We start from the raw sequence: 22,553 nt of genomic DNA, 5'->3' as shown, positions 1-22,553 counted from the left end.
GGGCGCACCTGATAGAATTATTGGAAACGAGCTGTCGCTCCCGCACTTGGTCTTGCACCTTGGACTTGTGCTCATTAAGTAGAAATTGGAGCAACTGCTGCATTTCATCCCAACGCGCCTAACAGTGATGTGTATTGGAGATGCACCAAAAGTACGCAGGCTGGGAGGCTACCCTATTCCCAGAGGCATCTAGCAGATTAGATGTCTGGGGTAGAGCAGCTCCGGTTTGAGAATTGGCCCTTGTGTGCGTTGGCAACTACCAATAAATCCAATGCTAACTGTCCCCTTGTGTATGCTGCATCGGATAGTGCCAGCTTATGTTTCGACTACCCTAGGGGTGAAGATGGGTACTCTGACGGGATTAAAAATATTATCTACGTCTCTGATCAAAACCTTCAGCATGGGGAGTGAGAGGACTTGTGTACGACTAGGAGTCTCGAAAAGGAAATCATCTTCCAAGGATTCCTTAAGCAGCTGAACCCCATGGTAGTTAGCAGCTCTACCCAAAAGGTCTATGTATCCTACAGTGTCGCTCGGGGGAGAAGGCTTGGTAGGGCACAGATCAGGATCATTCCCTGTAGGGGGAATAGGAGTTGTAATCGGTCCAAGGGTATTGATTCAGTGTCCCCATCACCCTGATCTTCAGTTGTATGTGGTGGCGAGTGCTCAAGTGAAATTAGTGATGGTTGAAAAGGAGGAGAAGGTGAGTGAGAAAGATTGGTACCGACATTTTTCCTTTTTAAAGGAATGTGGTAGACCACTCAGGCTTGCGTTTTATTGTCACTTTAGTGGAAATATGTCCATTTGTGGGGTGAATTCGAGCTCCTGCTGTTTCGCATCTGGTTTGGAGGGCGGGGCATCAAAATGTTGCTCTTAGGATGGAATCAGCACATCAGTTTGTTTCGGTCCTGAAGGTTTCGATGCAGAGGCCCTCCACGACACCGGACCAGCATACTCGAACAGCCACGCACCCCAAAGGACCCTACGATCAGCCCAGCTCTCCCACGCCGTGGTCCCCCACACCAGAAAGACTAGATCAGGAGGCCGCCGCTCCTCCTTCTGCTCCACCTCAGACAGACATCACTCCCCATCTTCGCAAGAAACATCAAAACCTGGCTCTTCGACAGACCCACTCGATGGACTGGAACCTGCGACCCCCCCGCCCCACCCTTCAGCGCCTTGAGACCCTTATGGGTGAGTAGTCGCACTTAACTAACACCTGATTGAGGATTTCGTATCCAAAGAAGTTTCTGGCATTGAAGGGGGCGGGGTGGAGCCAGTCTGCTTTCGATCCTGAAGGTTTCGGCTCGCTGCCCATTTTATAACAGCTCTGTTCAGAGCTGGAAGGCTGTTGGGTAGGTTTTGGGGCCGAGCCAGAGGGCGGGTGTGAGAAAGTGGGTTTCTGTTGCAGTAAACCCCCCTTTTTTTTGCCTAATAGCTGATGCACTTTTCCTTGTTGTGCCCTGGGCTCCTGCCAATCAGGTGCCCAGGGCCTATGTTCCTTCCTTAAAACACACAAACTCCCAATTGGCAAACCCTGGCCACATGTCAGCCCCTGGTAAATGGTACCCTAGGTACCCAGGGCCTTGTGACCAGGGAAGGCCTCTAAGGGCTGCAGCACTCCTTGTGCCACCCTTAGAGGCCCTGTACCCTTACACACACACACTGCCTTTGCAGGCTGAGTGTCTGGGTGCAGGACAAAACAAAGAGTCGACATGGCACACATCTCTGTGTGCCATGCCCATTACCTATACTGCCGAGGCATATGTCAGCCACCCCTCTGGCTGGGTGCCTTATGCCTATGGTGTGGGCACAGGAGCAGGAGCCCTGTGCCCCTACAGTACCCAGGTCCATTCCTGGGCACTGTAAGTACAGTGCTGCCTTTTACAAGTACATGGTGCTGAGAGCTCGTCAAACACGAACTCCACAGCACCATAATGGCAACACTGAAGACTGGGAAGTTTGGTATCAAACTTCTCAGCACATTAAACCCACACTGATGCCAGTGTGGGATTTAATGTACTAAGCACCCCAGAGGGCATCTTAGAGATGCCCCCTTACAGCTAACCTACAATCCACGTCTGCTCTGAGGCTGCCCAGGCTGCCACACAGCAGACACGTTGCTGGACCCCTGGGTGGGAGAGCCCCTGCAACAATGCACATCCTGGGTGAGGTGAGAAATCTCCTCCCCCAGGATGAGCAAAGGGAAGCTTCAAAGGCATGCCGCCAGTTGGAGTTTCCCCAGGCCACTGCAACCCCCCACTCTGGCAGGAAGCTTGGCCGAAAACCCCATACAAGGACAGGGGATGTGCCAGCCTGCCCACCCCACCCCTCAGGTGGGGGAGGCGAGGTGAAGCACATCTCCGGGCTCTCGCCATCTTGAAGATGGGAGGCCCTACCCTATCAGGATTAGGCTACTGCCCTCCTCCCACAGGAGAGAGGCAGGATAGGGGGTGTACCCACCCCAGGACAAGGACCCATTGGTCCCTGGCCTTCACCTACCTGTAACGCCCCTAAATCTAGTATTTAGGGGCCCCCTGAACCTTCCTTCCCCAGATTCCAGATAGAAACCTACAAGAAGAGCAAGAAGAAAAAAGACCTGCCCTGCAGCTGCTAAAAAGAGGAAGACACCAACTGCTTTGGCCCCAGCCCTACCGGCCTGTCGACCCTCGAACCTGCTCCTGCTCCAGCGCGGCATCTCTTGTGGCCAGCAACCTCAAAAACCCCGGAGGACCTGGCTACCTTTGACCTCTGATTCCCTGGGACTCCCATGAGTAGAGGCTCTACTCGAGAAACCTATTCCTAACTCCTGGCAGCAGCCCGGAACCGCGGACCCAACACACTCTGCACCAGCCAAGCCTGGCCAGTGCCGGAGTGGACAAAGACCCTGAGGACGACCCCACGGCGACTGTGACCCCGAGTCCGGCACCCAAGGACCCCCCTCGACATCCTGGACGAAGCCTGCAGCCTCAGAACCGAGTGCCACCCCAGCCGCGATCAACCAGAGGGTAAGATTCCCGACGTCAAAAGGCACCCCTGCACCCGGCGCCCTGCGGCCCCCTGTGCCCAATCCCGGGGTACCCACCTAACCTACAACTACCCAACTTACCCCTCGAAGTGGTGGTGGCACCGGAAACATCCTCGTCCCCGAGCCTGCAGCCTTTTTCCAAACCGGAACATTCCCATTGATTTCCATTGAGCGCCCGAAGGCTCAAAAGCACCCTGCACCCAGCCGCCCGAGTGGCCCTGGCAGTGCACTCTCTACACTAACTTACTTCCCCACTTGCCCTGAGTAAGTGACCAGGAGCCCAGCTCCCACAGACGCGTGGCTTGCCAGACAGCAGCCACCAACTAAGGCCCCCCCTATCCCTCATAGGATAACATTGGGCCTAACTCACTCTGCACCCGGCCGTCCTGAAACCGCTGAGGGTGAACCAACTGTACCTACCTGACACTGGGGGACCCCTGAGTCTATGCCCGGAATTTCAACTCTGCCAGTCGAGTACTTACCCTTAAACCGCTAACTTCATTTTCCTCATAGGGTAACATTGACTGGCTTTTTCTTCAAAAATCTTCTAAGTGTGAACTTTTCAAAACTGTAAAAATTCACCAAAAATCAGCCAAGTGACAAAAACGAATTTACTCACCTGTTCCTGGGTTAGCTCCCAGTGCTGGATCTTGGTGCCCAGCCCTGACCCTGAAAAGTACTCACAACTATACTTACCTCTAACTCATTTTTCTCCCATAGGAAACCATTGTCTGCTTTTCTGTGAAATTTCTTCTAAGTGTCTATTTTTGCAAATTTGAAATATTCTTTTAAAATCGTACCATTTCTGCAAACGAAATTACTTACCTGTTTTTGATAAGGACCCCAGTCCTGGGTCTAGGCACCCAGTCCTGGATTACTAAAGTAACGATAAAGTACTCTACCTGCAATTTGAATTTCTTGCCATAGAGATCCATTGAATGTTTTCTGTGAAATATTTTCTAAGTGCTAACTTTTGAAATAGCTAAATATTATTTAAAAATCATTACAGTTAAGTCGACTTTCATCACTTGATTCTGAATACTGACCCCAGGCTGGTTCTAGGATCCAGACCTGGAATTCCAAAAGTAATCTGAAAAGTAATTTATTACAAATAACCTGAATTTACCATTGAGCTCAATGCATTGTTATGTTTAGGAAATAGGATTGTTTATTGCAACCAACTGTGACTGTTTACACAAATTTATTGCTTGAAACAAAAGTATTTATATTCAACCTCTCATTCTGAGAAAGTATATTTTTACCCCCTTTGTGGTTCTAAAAATAAAACAAGCATATATTTTATATATACAAATCATTGGCCTAGAGTTCAGTTATTGAGTGTGTGAAACCATTTGCTGACTGAGTGTGTACAATAAATGCTTTACACTGTCCTCTGGTACTGCCTTACTGCTCGACCAAGCTACCACTTTTGAGAGTAAGGTCATACCTAACTTTGACCTCTATCAGCCTCTGGGGGACTGTGGACTCTGTACACCCTGTACCTATTAGGGAACAGTATATACAGAGCCACTTTCTCACAGCGGGGCGTCGTAAACATGTTCTCTGTGCAGACCGTGGCCCAGAGGTGTGGTTTGGACCGAAGCTTTTTTCCTGGGCTGAGGTAGACTTTGGGGCAAGGGAGGATCTATACTCATGATACGCTGCCGTTGTAGGAGGTCTTCGTCCACCTTGGTGCTGTAGTCTGAGATGGCGATCGGGTCTTGTTCATCTTCGGCTCCGACTGAGTCTCCGGCCTCTTGACCGGAGAGGTCCGAAATGGACCTTGTGTGTTGGCTCTGCATGTCGTGACGTCGAGTCAGACGGTCACGAAGCATTTTCTTCGATCGAAAAAGGATAAGTTACTTACCTGTAATCCTAGTTCTCTTCCAGGGATATACTCAATTTAGTAGGACGAGCTCAAGCTCCAGGATCCTCACAGAAGGAGCCGGAAAAAAGAACTCCCTTAACTGTCACCTGTGGTGCATAACGGGAGCAGAGGCCTCCTGGAGGTCTTAAAGGCACGGTGTCCAGGTTCTTGGATTCCTTAAAGGCAGGGTGCCAGTTTAATACTGTGATGTTTTTTCCTTCTATGCAGCCTATGCGCTAATTGCCTATTACTTGCTTTTTTTCTGAAAATAAAGGGCTGTGTTGGAACACTATTAGTGTATGTTCTCTTGTTACAGTGTTTATATGAGATTGTTCTCTCTGAAAAACCCAAGTAAATTTGGCACATTAGCCTATTTGAAATATATTAGGCTGCATGTTTAATTACATATACATGTATGTCTGTTCGGAGGTACTCTTTATTTACTGAAACACATACATGTATTTTTGTATATGCTCCTGGGTCCTGCATGTCGGCGGGGATAATTGATGAGTATTATGACTATTGATGAGTATCCCCTGGAAGAAAAGCCTTACTTGCGTGGCAGTCCTCTTCACTGTGCTCCGGGGGGGGGACCCACGTGGGTAGCCCTGACTGCCTTCCACGAGCTACCCGATCGAAAGAAGGTTCAGTAAATTCAATATGTGGGGGATGGAATTACACTGTCGAAAACAATACCGTCGAGGGGGTCTTGCGCACAGAGGGAAACCAGAGAAACTGCATTGAAGAACAAGTTACTTACCTTCGGTAACAATGTATCTGTAAGAAACATTAGTTAGATTCCTCACCTTAGAATATCCCCAGCCGTCAGACTGGATCCGGAAGATTTTTCGTCAGCAATACCCCTTGCGCGTTGCTAGGCGTCAACTGCGGCTCCGCGTCAGTCGTTGGCGTCGTGCGCCGGAATGACGGAGTACTTAGACGCCGCCCTCGCGCGCTGACGTCAGTTTTTGTACATAGCTTTCCGCGCCAGGAACGCAGAGCCATGCAAAGACCGACACTGGTGCCAAAAATAAATCTAGGGGCCTGAAAAGGACAACTTTAACCCTAGATGTCAGTTCGGAGAACTGGGAGGATGGGTGGGTCGGTGAGGAATCTAACTAATGTTTCTTACAGATACATCGTTACCGAAGGTAACTTGTTCATCTGAAAGAAACACGTTAGTTAGATTCCTCACCTTAGAATAGATACCCCAGCAATACCAACCCCGGTGGTGGGTCTGCGAACCAAGATCACACCAGAAAGTCCTGGAGGACAGAACGGCAAAAGAAGCCATCCCTCCGGACTTGGCTGTCAAGGCAATAATGCCTGGCAAACGTATGTAGCGAAGCCCACGTTGCCGCCTGACAGATGTCCTGCAAAGGGACACCCCGTCCCAAAGCAGTAGTAGCCGCTGTGGCCCGAGTAGAATGGGCGCGCAGCCCAGCAGGAGGGTCCTTTTTTGCCAAGGAATAACGAAGTTTGATGCACAAAACAACCCACCGAGAGATGGTCCGTTTGTGCACAGCTTTCCCCTTCTTAGCACCCACGTATCCAACGAAAAGTTGGTCGTCCACCCGGAACTGCTTTGTGGTGTCCAGATAAAAGAAGAGCGCACATTTTGGGTCCATACGGTGGAGCCGCTCTTCCTCTTTGGAAGGAGGCGGAAAGAAGGTGGGCAAGGTGACCGATTGCCCAAGATGAAAGGGAGTCACCACCTTCGGTAGAAAGGAAGGACGAGGACGAAGGACAACCTTGTCTGGATTAACAGAGAGAAAAGGAGGCTTCGATGATAGAGCCTGGAGCTCACTCACCGGTCTAGCCAAGGTGATGGCTACCAGAAAAGCAGACTTAAGCGTCAGAAGACGAAGAGGACAATTATGAAGAGGCTCAAAGGGAGCGCACATTAGAAATGTGAGAACAAGATTCAAGTCCCACTGAGGCATTACGAAAGGAACAGGAGGGAACGTGTGAGTAATGCCTTTTAGAAAGCGTGTAACCACAGGGGACTTGAAGAGAGAAGGCTGATCAGGAAGCCGTAAGAAGGCAGAAATGGCAGCAAGATAACCTTTCAAGGTGCCCAAGGCAGAGCCCTGCTAGGCCAAAGAAAGAAGAAAGAGCAGAACCCCAGCGAGAGGGGCGGAAAGGGGATCCACAGCCTTTGCTGTGCACCATGCCACAAATTTGTTCCACGGGCAGGCGTATACTGTCTTTGTGGAGGGACGCCTGGCTGCCAGAATGAAATCACAGACTTCAGGAGGCAAGTCAAATGGCATCAACTGCCGCCGCTCAATCTCCACGCATGGAGGTGGAGGCTGGACAGGTTCGGGTGGAGGACCGTCCCCTGCTGCTGCGACAGAAGATCCTCCCGAAGGGGCAGACGTATCGGAGGATCGGTCAACATACTGAGTAGCTCGAGATACCAGTACCTTCGTGCCCAGTCCGGAGCCACCAAGATGACTTGGGCCCGGTCGTGCCTGATCTTCAGCAGAATTGGTATAGGCGGAAAGGCGTACAACAGACCGCAACTCCACTCGTGACGAAAAGCGTCGCCGAGCGAGTGTCGCCTTGGAAATTCCAACGCGCAGAACCGCTGACATTGCTCGTTCTCTTCGGTGGCGAATAGATCTAACCAAGGCTCTCCCCACTGCTGAAAGAGACCTTGCGCCACCTCGGAGTTCAGACACCATTCGTGATCCATCATGCACCGGCGGCTGAGTTCGTCTGCTCTGGCGTTCAAAGAGCCCGCCAGATGTTGAACCACCAGGGTGACGCCCTGGTGTTCCAGCCATGTCCAGAGACGAGGAGCCTCCTGACAAAGGGTCCACGACCCTACCCCGCCCTGTTTGTTGCAATACCACATGGCGGTGGTGTTGTCCGTGAACACCTGCACGACATTTCCCCTGACAGAGGGAAGGAAGGCTTTCAGTGCAAGTCGGATCGCTCTCAGCTCCAACAAGTTGATGTGGAGGCGAGACTCCGCAGGAGACCAGAGGCCTCTGATCTCCACCTCTCCCATATGGCCACCCCATCCCAGGAGGGACGCGTCCGTCACTACGACATGCTCCGGTTGGGGAAGGGAGAGGCTCTTGCCCGTGACCCAATCGCTGTCCGTGAGCCACCACTGCAACTGCTTCGCAGTGCCCTCCGAGATCAAGACATGGTCGGACAGATTTCCGCGATGCTGGGCCCACTGAAACTTCAGGTCCCACTGCAGAGCCCGCATGCGCCGCCTGGCGTGATGCACTAGTAGGATGCAGGAGGCCATCAGCCCCAGAAGCCGCAACACTAGCCGGACCGAAACCCAGGATAGAGACCGAAAGATGGGAATCAGGGCCTGAATATCCCGGACCCGCTGTTCCGGTGGATAGACCCGGAACTGCGCCGAATCGAGGACCGCTCCGATGAAGAGGAGCTTCTGAGAGGGACTCAGGTGTGACTTCGGCACGATGGAAAACCCCAGCAAATGCAGGAGATCCGCCGTAGTCTGGAGGTGGGAGACGACTGCCTGGGGCGAGCCCGCCTTCAACAACCAGTCGTCGAGATAGGGGAAGACTGGAACCCCTGATCTGCGCAGATGAGCTGCGACAACCGCCATCACTTTCGTGAACACCCGAGGGGGACTGGTGAGGCTGAAGGGGAGCACGGTGAACTGAAAGTGCTCGACCCACCGTGAACCGCAGGTAACGCCGGTGGGCCGGCAGGACAGGGATGTGGAAATAAGCATCCTGCAAGTCCAACGCTACTATTCAGTCTCCAGGGCAGCTAGAACCTGAGCCAAAGTCAACATTTTGAACCGTTCCTTCCGGCGTAAGGCATTGACGTTCTGGAGGTCCAAGATAGGGCGTAGGCCCCCCTTGCCCTTCTTGGGAACCAGAAAGTAGTGGGAATAACAACCACGACCTACTTCTGGACTCGGAACGCGCTAGACGGCCTCTTTGGCCAAGAGGGCCGAAACCTTCTCACAGAAGATTCAAATGATCCTCCGAGATACAGTGGTGCTGCGGTGGCATGGCTGGAGGGGTCGTCTCGAAGGGTAGGGAGTAGCCCCTTCGGACGATTTGCAGCACCCACCTGTCCGAAGTGATGGTACGCCAGTGGAGCAGGTGATGGCGAACTCTGCCGCCCACAAGCGAGGAATGGGCTGGAAAGCTCGGACTAGGAAGGCTTGGAGGCGGATGCTACCGGGGTGGATGTGGGCTGACTGCGTCGGCCTCCAGAACCGCCTCGGCGGAAACCATGTCCGCGACCGCGCACCGGTTGGGTCTGCGGCCGGTGGCTAGGCGGACGTGAGGAGGCGCCCCTTCCTTGGCCACGAAAGGGGCGAAAAGCGGAACGTTGCGACCGCGGGGCCGAGAGGCCCAAGGACTTGGCCGTAGCCTGGGAGTCCTTAAAGCGATTCAGCGCACTGTCAGCTTTCTCACCAAAAAGGAAAGTGCCATCAAAGGGCATGTCCATGAGAGTGCTCTGGACATCCCCCGAAAAGGACGTGGACCGCAGCCAGGCGTGACGTCGAAGCGCCACCGTGGTAGAAATCGCCCTACCCAGCAAGTCCGTCGTGTCAAGCTCACATCGGATTGCATGTCGTGCTGCATCCCTCCCATCGGCCAGAGCCGGGGAAAGTCGTGTCCGGGCCTCCTCCGGGCACAGGGGCAGCACGTCCTCCACCGTATCCCACAGAGAGTGGAAATAACGGTCCAAAAGACCGCCGGTGTTTAAAGACCGCAGACCCAAACTAAGGGAGGAGAACAGCTTTTTACCAAACTGTTCCAGTCTCTTGGAATCCCGGTCCGGAAGGAGAATTGGGAGGTAGAAGCCTGGATAACCAGGCTCTCGGGGGGTGGGGTGCTGGGACAGAAAACTGGGGTCGCCCGGAGCAGGGCGGTGGCGCCTGGCAACGTTCCTGTCCACAGGAGGAACTGTGGAGGGCTTGGACCAGGTGCCCTGCAGAACGTCAATGAGGGCCTCATTGAATTGCAGCAGAGGCTCAGTGGAGCTTGCGGCAGACTGAAGCACCTCACAGCCACGGCAGGCAGCTCGAGCCCAAGGGCTGCGGCCGCCTTGCGCAGCACCACAGAGAAAGCAGCACCCTCCTCCGAAGCCACAGTCGGAGGAGAGATGAATCCAGTGTCTGGTGAGGTATCCAGACCACTGGCCTCCCCCAGTTAATCTGCCCAGTCCTGTGACAGCTGAGCCTGAACGGCCATAGGGTCCTCGGACCCCTCCCAGTCGCCCCCGTCATCCGATTCCTGGTAAACAGGAGGAAAGATCAGAGCCGGATGGTAGACATAATGTGTCTAACTGCGCTGAACGCGGCGTCCATAGACACCGCACCGGCGCCGGATCCGGAGCGGGGCTGAACTGGAGATCGACGCCGAGCGGAGTCTGCGTCGGAGGTTGTACCGGTGTCGACGCCAGCGGAGGAGGCGTGACGAGGTCGACCAGCGTCGAGTCCCTCGGGGACCTGAAGCGTCTGGGCCGGAGCCGTCGACGGCGCTGCCGGCGTGCAAGGTCGCCCAGTCGGGTCCGCGGGGCCCGAAGGCACGCCAGCGGGCGTACACGGCAGAGCCAGGTTCCTCATGGCCGAGAGGAAGGCACTGACTTCCGCCGGCGTCGCGTCAGTCCCAGCGACCGGCGGGTATGGGGACGTGCGCGGCGCCTGCGGCTCTGCTGGAGCCGCGGGGGTGGAGCCGCGGGGGTGGAACCACCATCGGCCGAGTCGCGCGACCAACGAGGGGAGTCCGAGGAGCGGTGTCGCCTCTTGGACTTCTTGGAGTGCTTCGACTTACCCGAAGACTCTTCTTGGAGTGCTTCGACTTACCCGAAGACTTGGAGCCAGACGAGCGATGTTGACGTCGGCTGCGGCTCCGCGACCTATCCTTGGACGACCTCCTGGACTGGGATCAAGAGGGGCGCGGAGCAGAGTGGCGAATCTCAAGAAGCTTACGGGACCGCTCCCGTCTAGCCTTCGAGGTCAGGGCCTTGCAGTCCGAACACTACTCCGCGTCGGGGTAGAGGCCCAAACAGTAAAGGCACCGGCGGTGATGATCCGTAACCGACATCAAGCGGTTACAGGCAGTACAGGCCTTGAAACCAGGCATCCTACCGGCACCGGAGTCTAGACAAGATCAAAAAGGATCAAAAAACGTAGTCAAAAAGACTAAAAGGGGTAGCTCTCCCGGATCTGCGCTTACTGGCGCGGAAAAAAGAAGAAGAACTGACGTCAGTGCGCGAGGGCGGCGTCTAAGTACTCAGACAACGTCATTCCGGCGCACGACGCCAACGACGGACGCGGAGCCGCAGACGACGCCTAGCGACGCGCAAGGGGTATTGCTGACGAAAAATCTTCCGGATCCAGTCTGACGCCTGGGGATATTCTAAGGTGAGGAATCTAACTAACGTGTTTCTTTCAGATCCGGAGGGCAGCAATTCACATCTGCACCCGATGACGGAAAAAAACAAAACAATCCAACAATAGAGTCGATGCCCAAGCGGAGCAGCAGGCTTCTCTTTGAAGTACGTGAACTGGCACTGGCACCGGGCTGAGTTTCTGAACGCTCGCATGTCAGCAGGGCTATTATCTTGCTTTTAAAAATAATTTGAATCGATATCTGCCGCCGTTTAGGAAAACGTTTTACAATTCTAACATCTGTGTTTGGCCTGTGGGGGGCACCTATTTTATCTGAATGTGAGTTTGTCTGGGCATTTTAGCTTGCTACCTACCATCGGGGGTCTCTCCGGTCCACCACGGTCTTGCTCATGACCGATTGAAGTGGAGAGAGAAAAACCTTGTTCTAAGTGGGACACAGAGCGGACACCATCTTGGAGGGTTGGCGCTCTAGTGATCCACCGCCGAGTCATTTAATATCCCCTCACTCGCGGGCGCGCCGCTGGCGCACCGAAGGCGCGCCTAAGGCAAGCCCGTCTGCGCCAGAACGCTGCCAGCTGGGATAAACCCCGGCCTGTTCCTGCGCCCATCAAAATGTTGCCCCTAACTTACGCAAGGGACTCGCTGTTTAAGATTAGGACCAGCAGATCTAGCCTACAGTGTGATGGTAGGTTTTGCTGGACTCTGGAGCCTTTATAAACTGTCGCCCCTGCTGCAACTTATTGGTCAGTCAGCCCCATGGAGTAGTAGGCTCTTGGAATCTATATACCTCCCCTGGAAATCTTTCTTTGACCAACATGACCCTTAAGGAAGACTTTTCCAACGATAGGATGCCCAGTGGCACCTTTAAAGGGCTATATATTAATGCATGGTCCTTATCCAAGCATGCCCCAACAGGTCCCAGACCTCTGTATGATCATAAACCTGACATTTGCCTTTTCACGGACACATGGCTACACACATTCCACGCCTTCTCTAGCCATCGCTTCCCCCCCCAGAGTACGCGGTAGTAACGCTAGATAGAATGGGAAAAATAGGGGGAGGGTTAGCCATAGCGACCCGGCCCACATTTAATCCTAAAGTTTTGCACACTGTATCATCTCCCGGACTGGAGCGGATTCTAGCCATTCAACCGGTCAAAGGTAGTAGCAGCAGCTGTATACCACCGACCTACTAGCAGCTATGGAGGCGATAAGACTTGGGGCCTAAAGTAGTTTGCCCGACCCATTTAGCAGGCCATACGCTGGATAATATATTTACCAACATTTCCAGTTTGAACGCTGAACCTCCGCAAGCAGTTGTTTGGTCGGACCATATGGCCCTTAGGTTCTCTTTCGCGGCGCCTAATAGCAGAGAAAAACCACTAGGACGTAGAGTCACACGCAGGCAATGGAGAAAAATAACACCCAAAACATTCAGTACTGTCTTTTCTCCTCCTATGGGCAACAAAGGTGTCGATATCAATGTAGCCCTAGGAAATCTTGAGGCAGAGGTCACTAGGGCCTTTGACAAAATCGCCCCTAGTAAAACTACAATATATGAGAGATTGAGCCCAGCACCCTGGTATTCGGTCAGCTTAAAGCTGGAGAAAGCTGCCTGCAGGGTTAAGGAGCGTAATTGGAGAAAAACAAAAACTGAAGTAGATAGACTGGCCTCTAAGTCAGCACATAGGCGTCATCTCCAAAACTAACAGTGCGAGAAGAACTTTATTAGCCACTCGTATCGAGGAGGCGAAGGGCTCGTCGAAAGAACTGTTCAGGATTCTCAAGGAATTCACCCCCCCCAGAGTAGCAGCCCCCACGTGCCCCTCCTCGCAGGAACTTTGCGATAATATATCCACTCACTTCAAAAATAAAATAGATACCATTTATGACACTTTCGAGCAGGGATCAGGCAACGGGGAAAGCATCCATATCATAGAAAATGCCTCCATAGAAAAGCTGGAGACCTTGGCAACGTTCACCAGGGAACAGGTGCTTCCTCTTTTGATAAGTCAGGCTCCCCGTCCGACATAGCTCCCCCATATGTGCTGTCTGAGCTAGCAATAGAACTAGTGGATCCCATCACTGAAATATGCAATCTACCCCTAGCTACCTCCTCCTTTCCAGCGAGCTGGAAAAAGGCCTTCGTCAAACACCTACCCAAGAAACCCACGGCAGATGCTGCCGACCTACAGAACTACCGACCGATCTCGCTCCTCCCTGCTGCTCTAAAATCATGGAAACTTTGATTAACCGCCAACTATCAGATCATCTTAAGTGGTTTGATCTCCTGGATACCTCCCAGTCAGGTGTCCGTGCGGGCTACAGCATGGAATCCATGCTGGTTGAGGTAACTGACACCATCAGAATGCTGCTTGACGAAGGAACCCCTGTGGTACTAGTCCTTCTGGATCTGTCAGCAGCCTTTGACACCATCTCTCCCAAAATCCTGCTGGAGAGACTACGAGAGATTGGTGTCACGGGAAGGGCATTGGAGTGGCTGCAGAGTTTCCTTTGGATAGATCGCAATGTGTTCATTTTGACTCCTTTGTCTCAGACCTCGGCAGTTGACAAGGGGGTTCCTCAGGGCTCTATTTGAAGAGCCACCCTGTTCAATATCTACGTGTTGTCCCTGGCCACCATTATAAAATCCTGTGGGTTCCAAACCATCTCCTATGCCGATGACACTCCGGTGATAATTCCCATAGAGAAGGACCCCATGGTGACCAGAGTCAGATTTAAAAGCTGTATGATAAAAATCTCTGCATGGATGAAAAACAACTACCTGCAGCTTAACTCCAACAAATCAGAGATCTTATTGTTTGGCAAAGCAGCAGAGATTTGGACAGATGAGTGGTGGCCAGAGTAATTAGGAACAGCTCCATGCCCCAAAAACAGGGTAAAAAAACCTAGGTATCTTAATGGATAACAATCTATCCATGGAAGAACAGATCAATAACCCTTTCGGGTCAATGTTTTGGACTTATGCGTATGTTGAGGAAGGTCGTCCCGTGGATTCCCATCTCCGCCAGAAGGGCCCTGATCCAGGCACTTCTAGTAAGCAGACTGGATTATGGGAATGCTCTCTTGGTGGGGGCAAGGGAGAGGAATATGCTACATACCAGTATGCATCTGTTCTTGGCATGTAGAGCTGCAGAGTCACACACAGAGGATAAGATCGCCATCTGGTGTTGGGCTCGGATGATTGCAGGTTGTGGTCTTCTTAGGAAGAAGCCTTTGGTCACGAGGTTGGTGACTCCTCCCCTGGACAACAGTGCGCATGGGCATCCACTCCATCGTCAGATTGTTTTTTCGCCATGATGGGAAAAGATTGAGTGTATAGGAATGAAAGAAAGGATGTCCAGGTGCAATGTCTAAGTAAGACAGATGCTGGAACAGATACAGGTCCCGGGGAGGCAGGCGGGCGTGTGTGACTCTGCAGCTCTACATGCCAAGAACAGATGCATACTGGTAAGTAGCATATTCCGTTCGAGGCATATGAGCTGCAGATCACACTGAGGATAGATTATACAGCAGTGCTTCCCCTTAGCGGTGGTCGCCTGTATCTGTTGCAGCAGTTTGAAATAAAGTTTAGGACAACCTGGCCCACTGGGGCCTGTTTGGCCTGCACGTCAACACAGTAGTGTTTAGTGAAGGTATGCGTGGTAGACCACGTGGCTGCCTTGCAAATGTCTAAGGGAATGTTACCTAAGAAGGCCATAGAAGCCCCTATTTTACGCGTGGAGTGCGCCCTAGGGGGAACTGTAAGTGTACGTTTAGCCTTTTGGTAGCATATTTGGATGCATTTAACTATCCACCGGGCTATACCGGATTTGGAGATGGGATTGCCTTTATGTGGTGGTGCGAAAGCAACAAAGAGTTGTTTTGTCTTTCGAAAAGGTTTTGTCCTGTCTATGTAAAAGCAAGGCTCTTTTGACATCTAAGGTATGTAGGGCCCTTTCAGCTACGGAGTCTGGATTTGGGAAAAAGACTGGTAGCTCTACTGATTGGTTAAGGTGGAAAGGGGAAATCACTTTTGGAAGAAATTTAGGGTTTGTCCTAAGAACCACTTTGTTACGGTGTAGTTGTAAGAAAGGTTCCTCTAGTGTAAGGGCTTGTATTTCACTTACTCTGCGTAGGGAAGTGATTGCGATAAGGAAAGCTACCTTCCATGTTAGGAATTGTAATTCACATTTGTGCATAGGTTCAAATGGGGGACCCATAAGTCTTGTTAGAACCACATTGAGATTCCACACTGGGGCAGGTGGCAATCTTGGGGGAAGAATTCTTTTGAGACCTTCCATAAACGCTTTGATGGCTGGTACCTTAAAAAGGGACAGGTGTTGCCTATTTTGCAAGTAGGCTGCCAAGGCTGCTAGGTGTAAACGTATAGAGGAATACGCTAGATTGCATCTTTGCAAGTGTAGTAGATAGCAAATGATGTTTTGGATGGAAGCATCCAATGGATGTATGTCATTAGCGCAGTAGATGGCAAATAGTTTCCATTTTGCGGCATAACATGCTCTAGTAGTAGGTCGTCTAACTTCCTTTATGATATTCATACAGTCTGGAAGGAGATGGAGGTATCCGAACTCTAAGACCTCAGGAGCCAGATTGCTAGGTTCAGTGTTTGAGGATCTGGGTGTCTGATTTCTCCATGGTTCTGGGTTAATCGATCCGGGGAGAGGCGTAGCCTTTGATGTGGAACTAAAGATAGTTCCAGAAGTGTGGTGAACCACGGTTGACGTGCCCAAGTGGGAGCTACTAGTATTGGCGTTAGCGACTTGTTTCAGTTTGCGTACCACAAATGGAACTAGTGGGAGAGGCGGAAAAGCGTACGCAAATCTGCCTGACCAGTTCATCCATAGGGCATTGCCCTTCGACTGTGGGTGTGGAAACCTGGCGGTGAAGGTTGGGCATTTTGTGTTTTCGGGAGTGGCGAACAGGTCTCTGTCTGGTTGTCCCCATTTCTGGAAGAAGGGGAGTAGAACCTTGGGGTGTAATTCCCATTCGTGGATCTGTTGCGTGTGGCGACTTAGGAGGTCGGCCACTTGATTGTGGATCCCTGGGAGATGTTCTGCTAACAGGTAGATGTTTTGGGGAATTGCCCATCTCCAGATTTGCTGTGCCAGTTGGAGAGAATGTGTCCCTCCCTGTTTCTGTATAGAATACATTGTCGTCATGTCTGTGCGTATGAGGACAGTTTTGTTCTTTAGGTGTACTTGAAAGGATGTTAGTTCTAGGAACACTGCTAAGAGTACCAGGTGGTTGATGTGGAGCAGTTTCTGTTGACTGGTCCATCTGCCCTGAGTGGTATGGTGAATGAGGTGGGCTCCCCACCCTGTGAGAGATGCGTCTGTAGTTCGCACAACTTGTGGAAGAGGCTCTAAGAACGGCCGCCCTTTGGACAGGTTGATGGTGTTCCACCATTTCAGTGAGCGAAGTGAGCGACTGTCCACCAACACCAGATCGGTAAGTTGTCCGTGAGCTTGGTTCCACTGTTGTGCTAGACATTCCTGTAAGGGACGCATTTGAAGTCGTGCGTGTGGGACTATGGAGATGCAGGACGCCATCATGCCTAGGAGCTGCATGAACACTCTTGCTGGAAGAGATGGATGAGTTTGAAATTGAGAGATGAGATTTTGTATACTGGCTATCCTGGCAGTGCTGGGATAAGCAATGGCTTTGGATGTATCTATGGTTGCTCCTAGATACTGATGTAAGTGGGAAGGTTGTAGATGGGATTTGGGGTAGTTGATAGTGAATCCCAAATTGTGGAGAGTTTGAATCGTGCGATGTGTGGAGAACGCATTTTTGGTGAGTATTGGCTTTTATGAGCCAATCGTCCAGATAGGGGAAGACATGGATCTGTTGTCTTCTGAGGTGCGCCGCCACGACTGCTAAGCACTTGGTGAAAACTCTGGGTGCCGTTGTTACTCCGAATGGGAGAACTGTAAATTGATAGTGTTGCCCATCTACCACAAATCGTAGATATTTTCTGTGAGCGGGATGCATAGGGATGTGAAAGTACGCGTCCTTGAGGTCCAACGTGGCAAGGAAGTCTCCCTGTTGTAATAGTGGGAGGACTTGTTGGAGGGTGGTCATATGAAAATGATCCGAATGTATATACTGGTTTAGTAGTCTGAGATCCAGTATGGGCCGTAATGTTTTGTCCTTTTTGGGAATGAGGAAGTATAGAGAATACACCCCTGTTCCCTGATGTTGAAGAGGGACTGGTTCTATCGCATGTTTTTGTAACAGGGATTGAACTTGTTGTTTGAGGAGAGAGAGATGATGTGAGGACATTGGACGTTGTTTGGGTGGTATGTTTGGGGGGGATTGTATGAGTTCGAGGCAGTAGCCAGACTGGATAATTTGTCTTACCCATCTGTCTGTGGTGATGGAAGTCCAGACAGGTAGGAATTGTTGGAGCCGCCCCCCGACTAGAGTGGAATGGTCTGGGGGGGGGGGGGGGGGGGGGGGGGGGGGGAGAGTGGTGGCAAGTCACTGTTTGGTGGCTGGGGAGGTGCGGGTGTTGTTGCCCCGCCCTCGACCTTTGTTATTGTTTCCCCTATAACCTCCTCGGAAATAACCTCTGTTAGGGGATGTTTGTCCAGAATTTTTAAAGGTGGACGTGGTCTCAGTTGCCGTGTTTTTGGAGCCTCCTCTATAAAAGGAACGACGAAAAGAACCCCGGTTTTGAGGAGACTGCAGTGCTCCCATAGACTTGGCAGTCTCATTATCCTTCTTCATTTTTTCTAATGCAGTGTCCACTGCAGGGCCAAATAACTGGTCTTGGTTGAAAGGTTGAGCTAGAATTGCTGTTTGAACCTCCGGTTTAAAACCGGAAATACGGAGCCAGGCATGTCGTCTGAGTAAGACGCTAGTATTGACCGCCCGAGAAACAGTGTCTGCCGCATCTAAGGCGCATTTAATGGAGGCAGTAGATATTAACTTGCCTTCTTGAATGAGGTCACTGGCCTGGGATTTAAAGGGTTCAGGCAGATGTTGCAGAAGGTCCTCAAGTTGGTCATAATGCGCCCTATCATACCGGGCTAACAGGGCCTGGGTATTGGCAATACGCCAGTGGTTCGCCGCCTGTGCGGCGACTCGTTTGCCTGAGGCCTCTAAAAGCTTAGACTCCTTGTCCGGGGGAGGCGTTTCTCCAGTTGTCTGTGAGTCAACGCGCTTCCTGGCATTTGATACGACCAAGGAGTCTAAAGGGAGCTGGGCTTTAATGTATGCAGGGTCCTGCGGGGCTGGTCGGTACTTTTTCGATGCGGGGGTTGAGAACCCTAGCTCGAACAGGGTCTTTAAAGACCTCAGTGGCATGCTTTATAACCCCTTTAATCATGGGCAGTATGTGAACAGTTTTTTGTGACTGCTCAAAAGTATCGAGGAGAAAGTCCTCTTCAAGAGGGTCCGTGTGCATTGTGACGCCATGGAATGTTGCTGCCCTATTTATTAGTTGGCCAAACCCCAAATGGTCATCAGGAGGAGAGGGCTTGGAGGGGTAGGTAGTGGGGTCAGGCATGTCAGGCATTGGATAAGACCAGTCAGCTACTGGTGCTGTGTCTGGAAATGTACAAGATAACTCAGGGTCCGCCCCTCCCCCTAAGTCATCATTATCATCCTGTGGAGGAGGTGATTGATAGGGAGATGGTAAAGGTGAAGGAGAAGGAGGAGGGGGGGGGGGGGGGGGGGGGGGGGGGGGGGGAACGGGTTAGGAGGTAATACAGGAGAGGAAGGACGAAGTGATGAAGTAGCACAGTCCCTTTTCCGTATGGGAGCTGGAGGAGGTGTGATGTCCAGCTTCCGTTTCTTGTATGGGACGGCAGTCACATGTCCAGTTTCGGGATTGATGTAGATCCGCTTTTGAGTAGGATCTGGGCGAAAAAGTTCAGCCGGCTCCGAAGGTGGTGGCGGTGATGGCCGTTTCGGGTCTTTATGAACCTTTTTCGGGGTGGACGTAGTTTCCGGTGCCGATGGATTTTTCGGTGCAGATGGAGTTTTCGGCGCCGATGGCTTCGGTGCCGAGGGACTTTTAGGCATCGATGTCGAAGAACGTTTCGGCGCCGGTGGAGACTTCGGTGCCAAGGAACGTTTCGGTGCCGAAGGAGATTTCGGTCTTGAAGCCTGTTTCGGTGCAGACAGTGGTTTTTTCGGTGCCGAAGGTGTTATAGGTACAATCACATGAGGTTTGCTCGAGCCCGAGCCACCTACAGGCTTAGATGTCTTCGGAGCCGGGCCCGAGGGTGGGGCTTCTGAAGAGGATTTCCGGTCGCGACTGGGCCCAGCTGGAGGAGTCTTGACCAATGTCTTTTTGGATGGGGCAGGGGCAGGGGGTGGTACTCACACGCTGCCCTGGAGTGATGAGGTCATCGGAATAGTCGGCCTCGGACACGATCGAGATCTTCGGTGTCATCTTCAGGAACATCCTGAAGAAAGATGTCCTCCGGTTCTGGAGCTGGTTTGGCCATAATATGGCGTCGAGCTCTTCGGTCCCGGAGGGTCTTCTTGGAACGGAAAGCGGCACAAGCTGGACAGGTCGATTTGTTGTGTTCCGGCGACAGGCAGAGGTTACAAACCTCGTGGTGGTCACTGTGGGGGAACTTCGCTCCACACTGGGGGCATTTTTTAAAGGGTGTCCTGTCCATCAGCCGCTTCCGGAACCGGTCCGAGTTGATTTCGATGTCGATGGAATGAAGATTGAAGAGTTAAATCGATTGCTGGAAGTTTTCTGCTGGAGTGGAAAAAGTTCATCTGAACCCAATGGAGGAAAAAAACAATCTGACGATGGAGTGGATGCCCATGCGCACTGTTGTCCAGGGGAGGAGTCACCAACCTCGTGACCAAAGGCTTCTTCCGAAGACGACAACAACCTGCAATCATCCGAGCCCAACACCAGATGGCGATCTTATCCTCAGTGTGTGATCTGCAGCTCATATGCCTCGAACACCTACTTTCCAGGCTACAAGTCGTGCAAAACACGGCCGCTCGCTTGGCCTTAAACAAACCCCGCGGACGGCATCCATGCCACTTCTAAAAGAGCTCCATTGGCTGCCTATCAGAAAAAGGGCACTCTTCAAACTTCTGTGCCTAGTATTCAAGGCACTCCATGGACAGGGACCTAAATACCTCTTGAAAAAGCTGGACTGGTACATTCCATTGCGACTTTTAAGGTCTATCAGCCAAAAGCTTCTCATAGTGCCTAAAATAAAAAAAGCAAAGCTGGGGGGCCGTGCCTTTTCCAATCTGGCGCCGAAACATTGGAATGCATTGCCTCTAGAACTGCGCTCCTCCCCTCGTTAACTATTTTTAAGCAGCATTTAAAAACCTGGCTATTCAACTGACATTTCGTCGGAGGAGGAGGAGGATAATAATCACCGAAAGGAGGCACCTACCTTGTGACTGGAAAAGACTTCGAAGAAAAACAACTTGCAAAACATCCAGACCCATTACTAGATGGCAGGAGTATGCAAAGCATGTGATCTACAGCTCACATGCGTCAAACATTACCAGAAGGTATATTTGTATACTTGCATGTAATAGCATAAGGCTGCTTAATCAAGCTGACTCACATCAATTTGGAAAATTATTTTTTTTTTTTTGTGTTAAATACCCAAACAACTGCACTACTGATTCAATAAAAATAGTCTTAAATGTACCCTCCATCAAAATAAGGCAAATGGTGTTTTAAAGACCCAGGCTCGTGTGAAAGGAGTGTATTAGACAGTAAACAGAAGTTAGGTTTACACAACATTCAAACCCCTAGATGTTTGAAGTGATTAACTGAAAAGCCAGCCATTCCAGATGTCACGTCTACCTTGCATGCCCATCTTGCAACAAGTTGTAGCTGTTAATGGAACCACATTAAACTGAAATCATATAGGGGAAACCTACTTGCAGTAATCCAGGCCTATTTTCCCTCGTTCCATCATATCAACAAGACGTCCAGGGGTTGCAACAAGTAAATGGCAACCACGCTCTAAATCCCGAATCTGTTGACCGATGTCTGCTCCTCCATACACCACACAAGGACGAACTTTGGATCTATAGGCAAACTGAAAAAAAAAATATTTAAAAATATTACAAAAAGATGCAATATTTCGCTCCAAAACCTAGAACAATTATTAAAAACCCACTTATTTACCTTTCGAGCCTCTTCATAGATCTGAACAGCCAGTTCTCTGGTAGGAGCCAATACCAAAGCCATTGGATATTGTTTGCGTCTTCCATACTTCCCATTTTCCTGTGAACAAACAAGAGCAAAAAGAAATGCAGCACTGTTACTCATGATAAATCTAATTAAAATATTTTGAATTCATCCGTTCAATGGCATGTGCGGCTGCAAATACACATGCTCTGCATAGACTGTAAAACAGTCCCTCCTTAAAAGGAGTGGGTACCGTGTGGGAGTTGCAATAGTATGAAAAACGGTCTGTAGCAATGCCCGACGTACAAAGGCTTGTTGGCATGCTAAGACATCCACACAATAGTGTTTAGTGAGGAAAATGCTACTTACCAGTATGTATCTGTTCTTGGCATGTAGAGCTGTAGATCCACACACTTGTGCATAGATCGCCATCTGGTGTTGGGCCCAGATGTTTGCACATTGTTGTTGTCCTGGAAAGTCTTGGGATAGGTGGCTCCTCCTTTGGACAATAGTGCTCATGGGCATCGGCTCCATCGTCAGATAGTTTTTTTTGCCAAGAAGGGAAGGAATATGCTACTTACCAGTATGCATCTGTTCTTGGCATGTAGAGCTGCAGATCTACACACTTTTGCATAGATCGCCATCTTGTGTTGGGCCTGGATGTTTGCAGTTTGTTTTTCCTCTTGGAAAGTCTTTGGAAGTCACGAGGTCGGTGACTCCTCCTTTGGATCGTATTACGCATGGGCTTCGGCTCCATCCTCAGATTGTTTTTCGTCAGCAGGGAAAGATGGAGCGTAGTAACCACAGTGAAGAAACCCATGTGTGTTGTATCTAAATAAGATAGACTGGAACAGATACAGGTAGCCGGGGAGGCGGGTGGGCGTGTGTAGAGCTGCAGCTCTACATGCCAAGAACAGATGCATACTGGTAAGTGATTATGCTACTTACCAGTATGCATCTGTTCTTGGCATGTAGGGCTGCTGACATTCAGATCTGTGCATAGATCGCCGCCTAGTGTTGGGTCCGGATGATTGCACATTGTTGTCCTGGAAGAGTCTTCGAAGTATCACGAGATAGGTGGCTCCTCCCCTGGACTACAGTGCGCATGGGCATCTCCTCCATCCTTGTTTTTCGCC

At 51.1% G+C, this 22,553-nt stretch overlaps 1 protein-coding gene across 1 annotated transcript in view; it reads right to left on the bottom strand.

The window, feature by feature from the left end:
• The window catches only part of DDX3X (DEAD-box helicase 3 X-linked), a 545,023-nt gene that overhangs the window by 169,675 nt on the left and 352,795 nt on the right, over window positions 1–22,553 (bottom strand). The window contains exons 10-11 of the mRNA XM_085622939.1: window positions 21,415–21,513; window positions 21,165–21,325 (exon numbers count right to left, since the gene is read on the bottom strand). Of these exons, the coding sequence (XP_085479065.1) occupies window positions 21,165–21,325; window positions 21,415–21,513 (260 nt within the window). The remainder of the gene's footprint in view (window positions 1–21,164; window positions 21,326–21,414; window positions 21,514–22,553) is intronic.

The sequence above is a fragment of the Triturus cristatus genome, chromosome 8 (genome assembly GCF_964204655.1).
Source record: "Triturus cristatus chromosome 8, aTriCri1.1, whole genome shotgun sequence".
In the NCBI taxonomy this organism is placed as follows: Eukaryota; Metazoa; Chordata; class Amphibia; order Caudata; family Salamandridae; genus Triturus; species Triturus cristatus.
The sequence above is the reverse complement of the archived record's forward strand: the minus strand, read 5'-3'. Positions and strand labels throughout refer to the sequence as shown.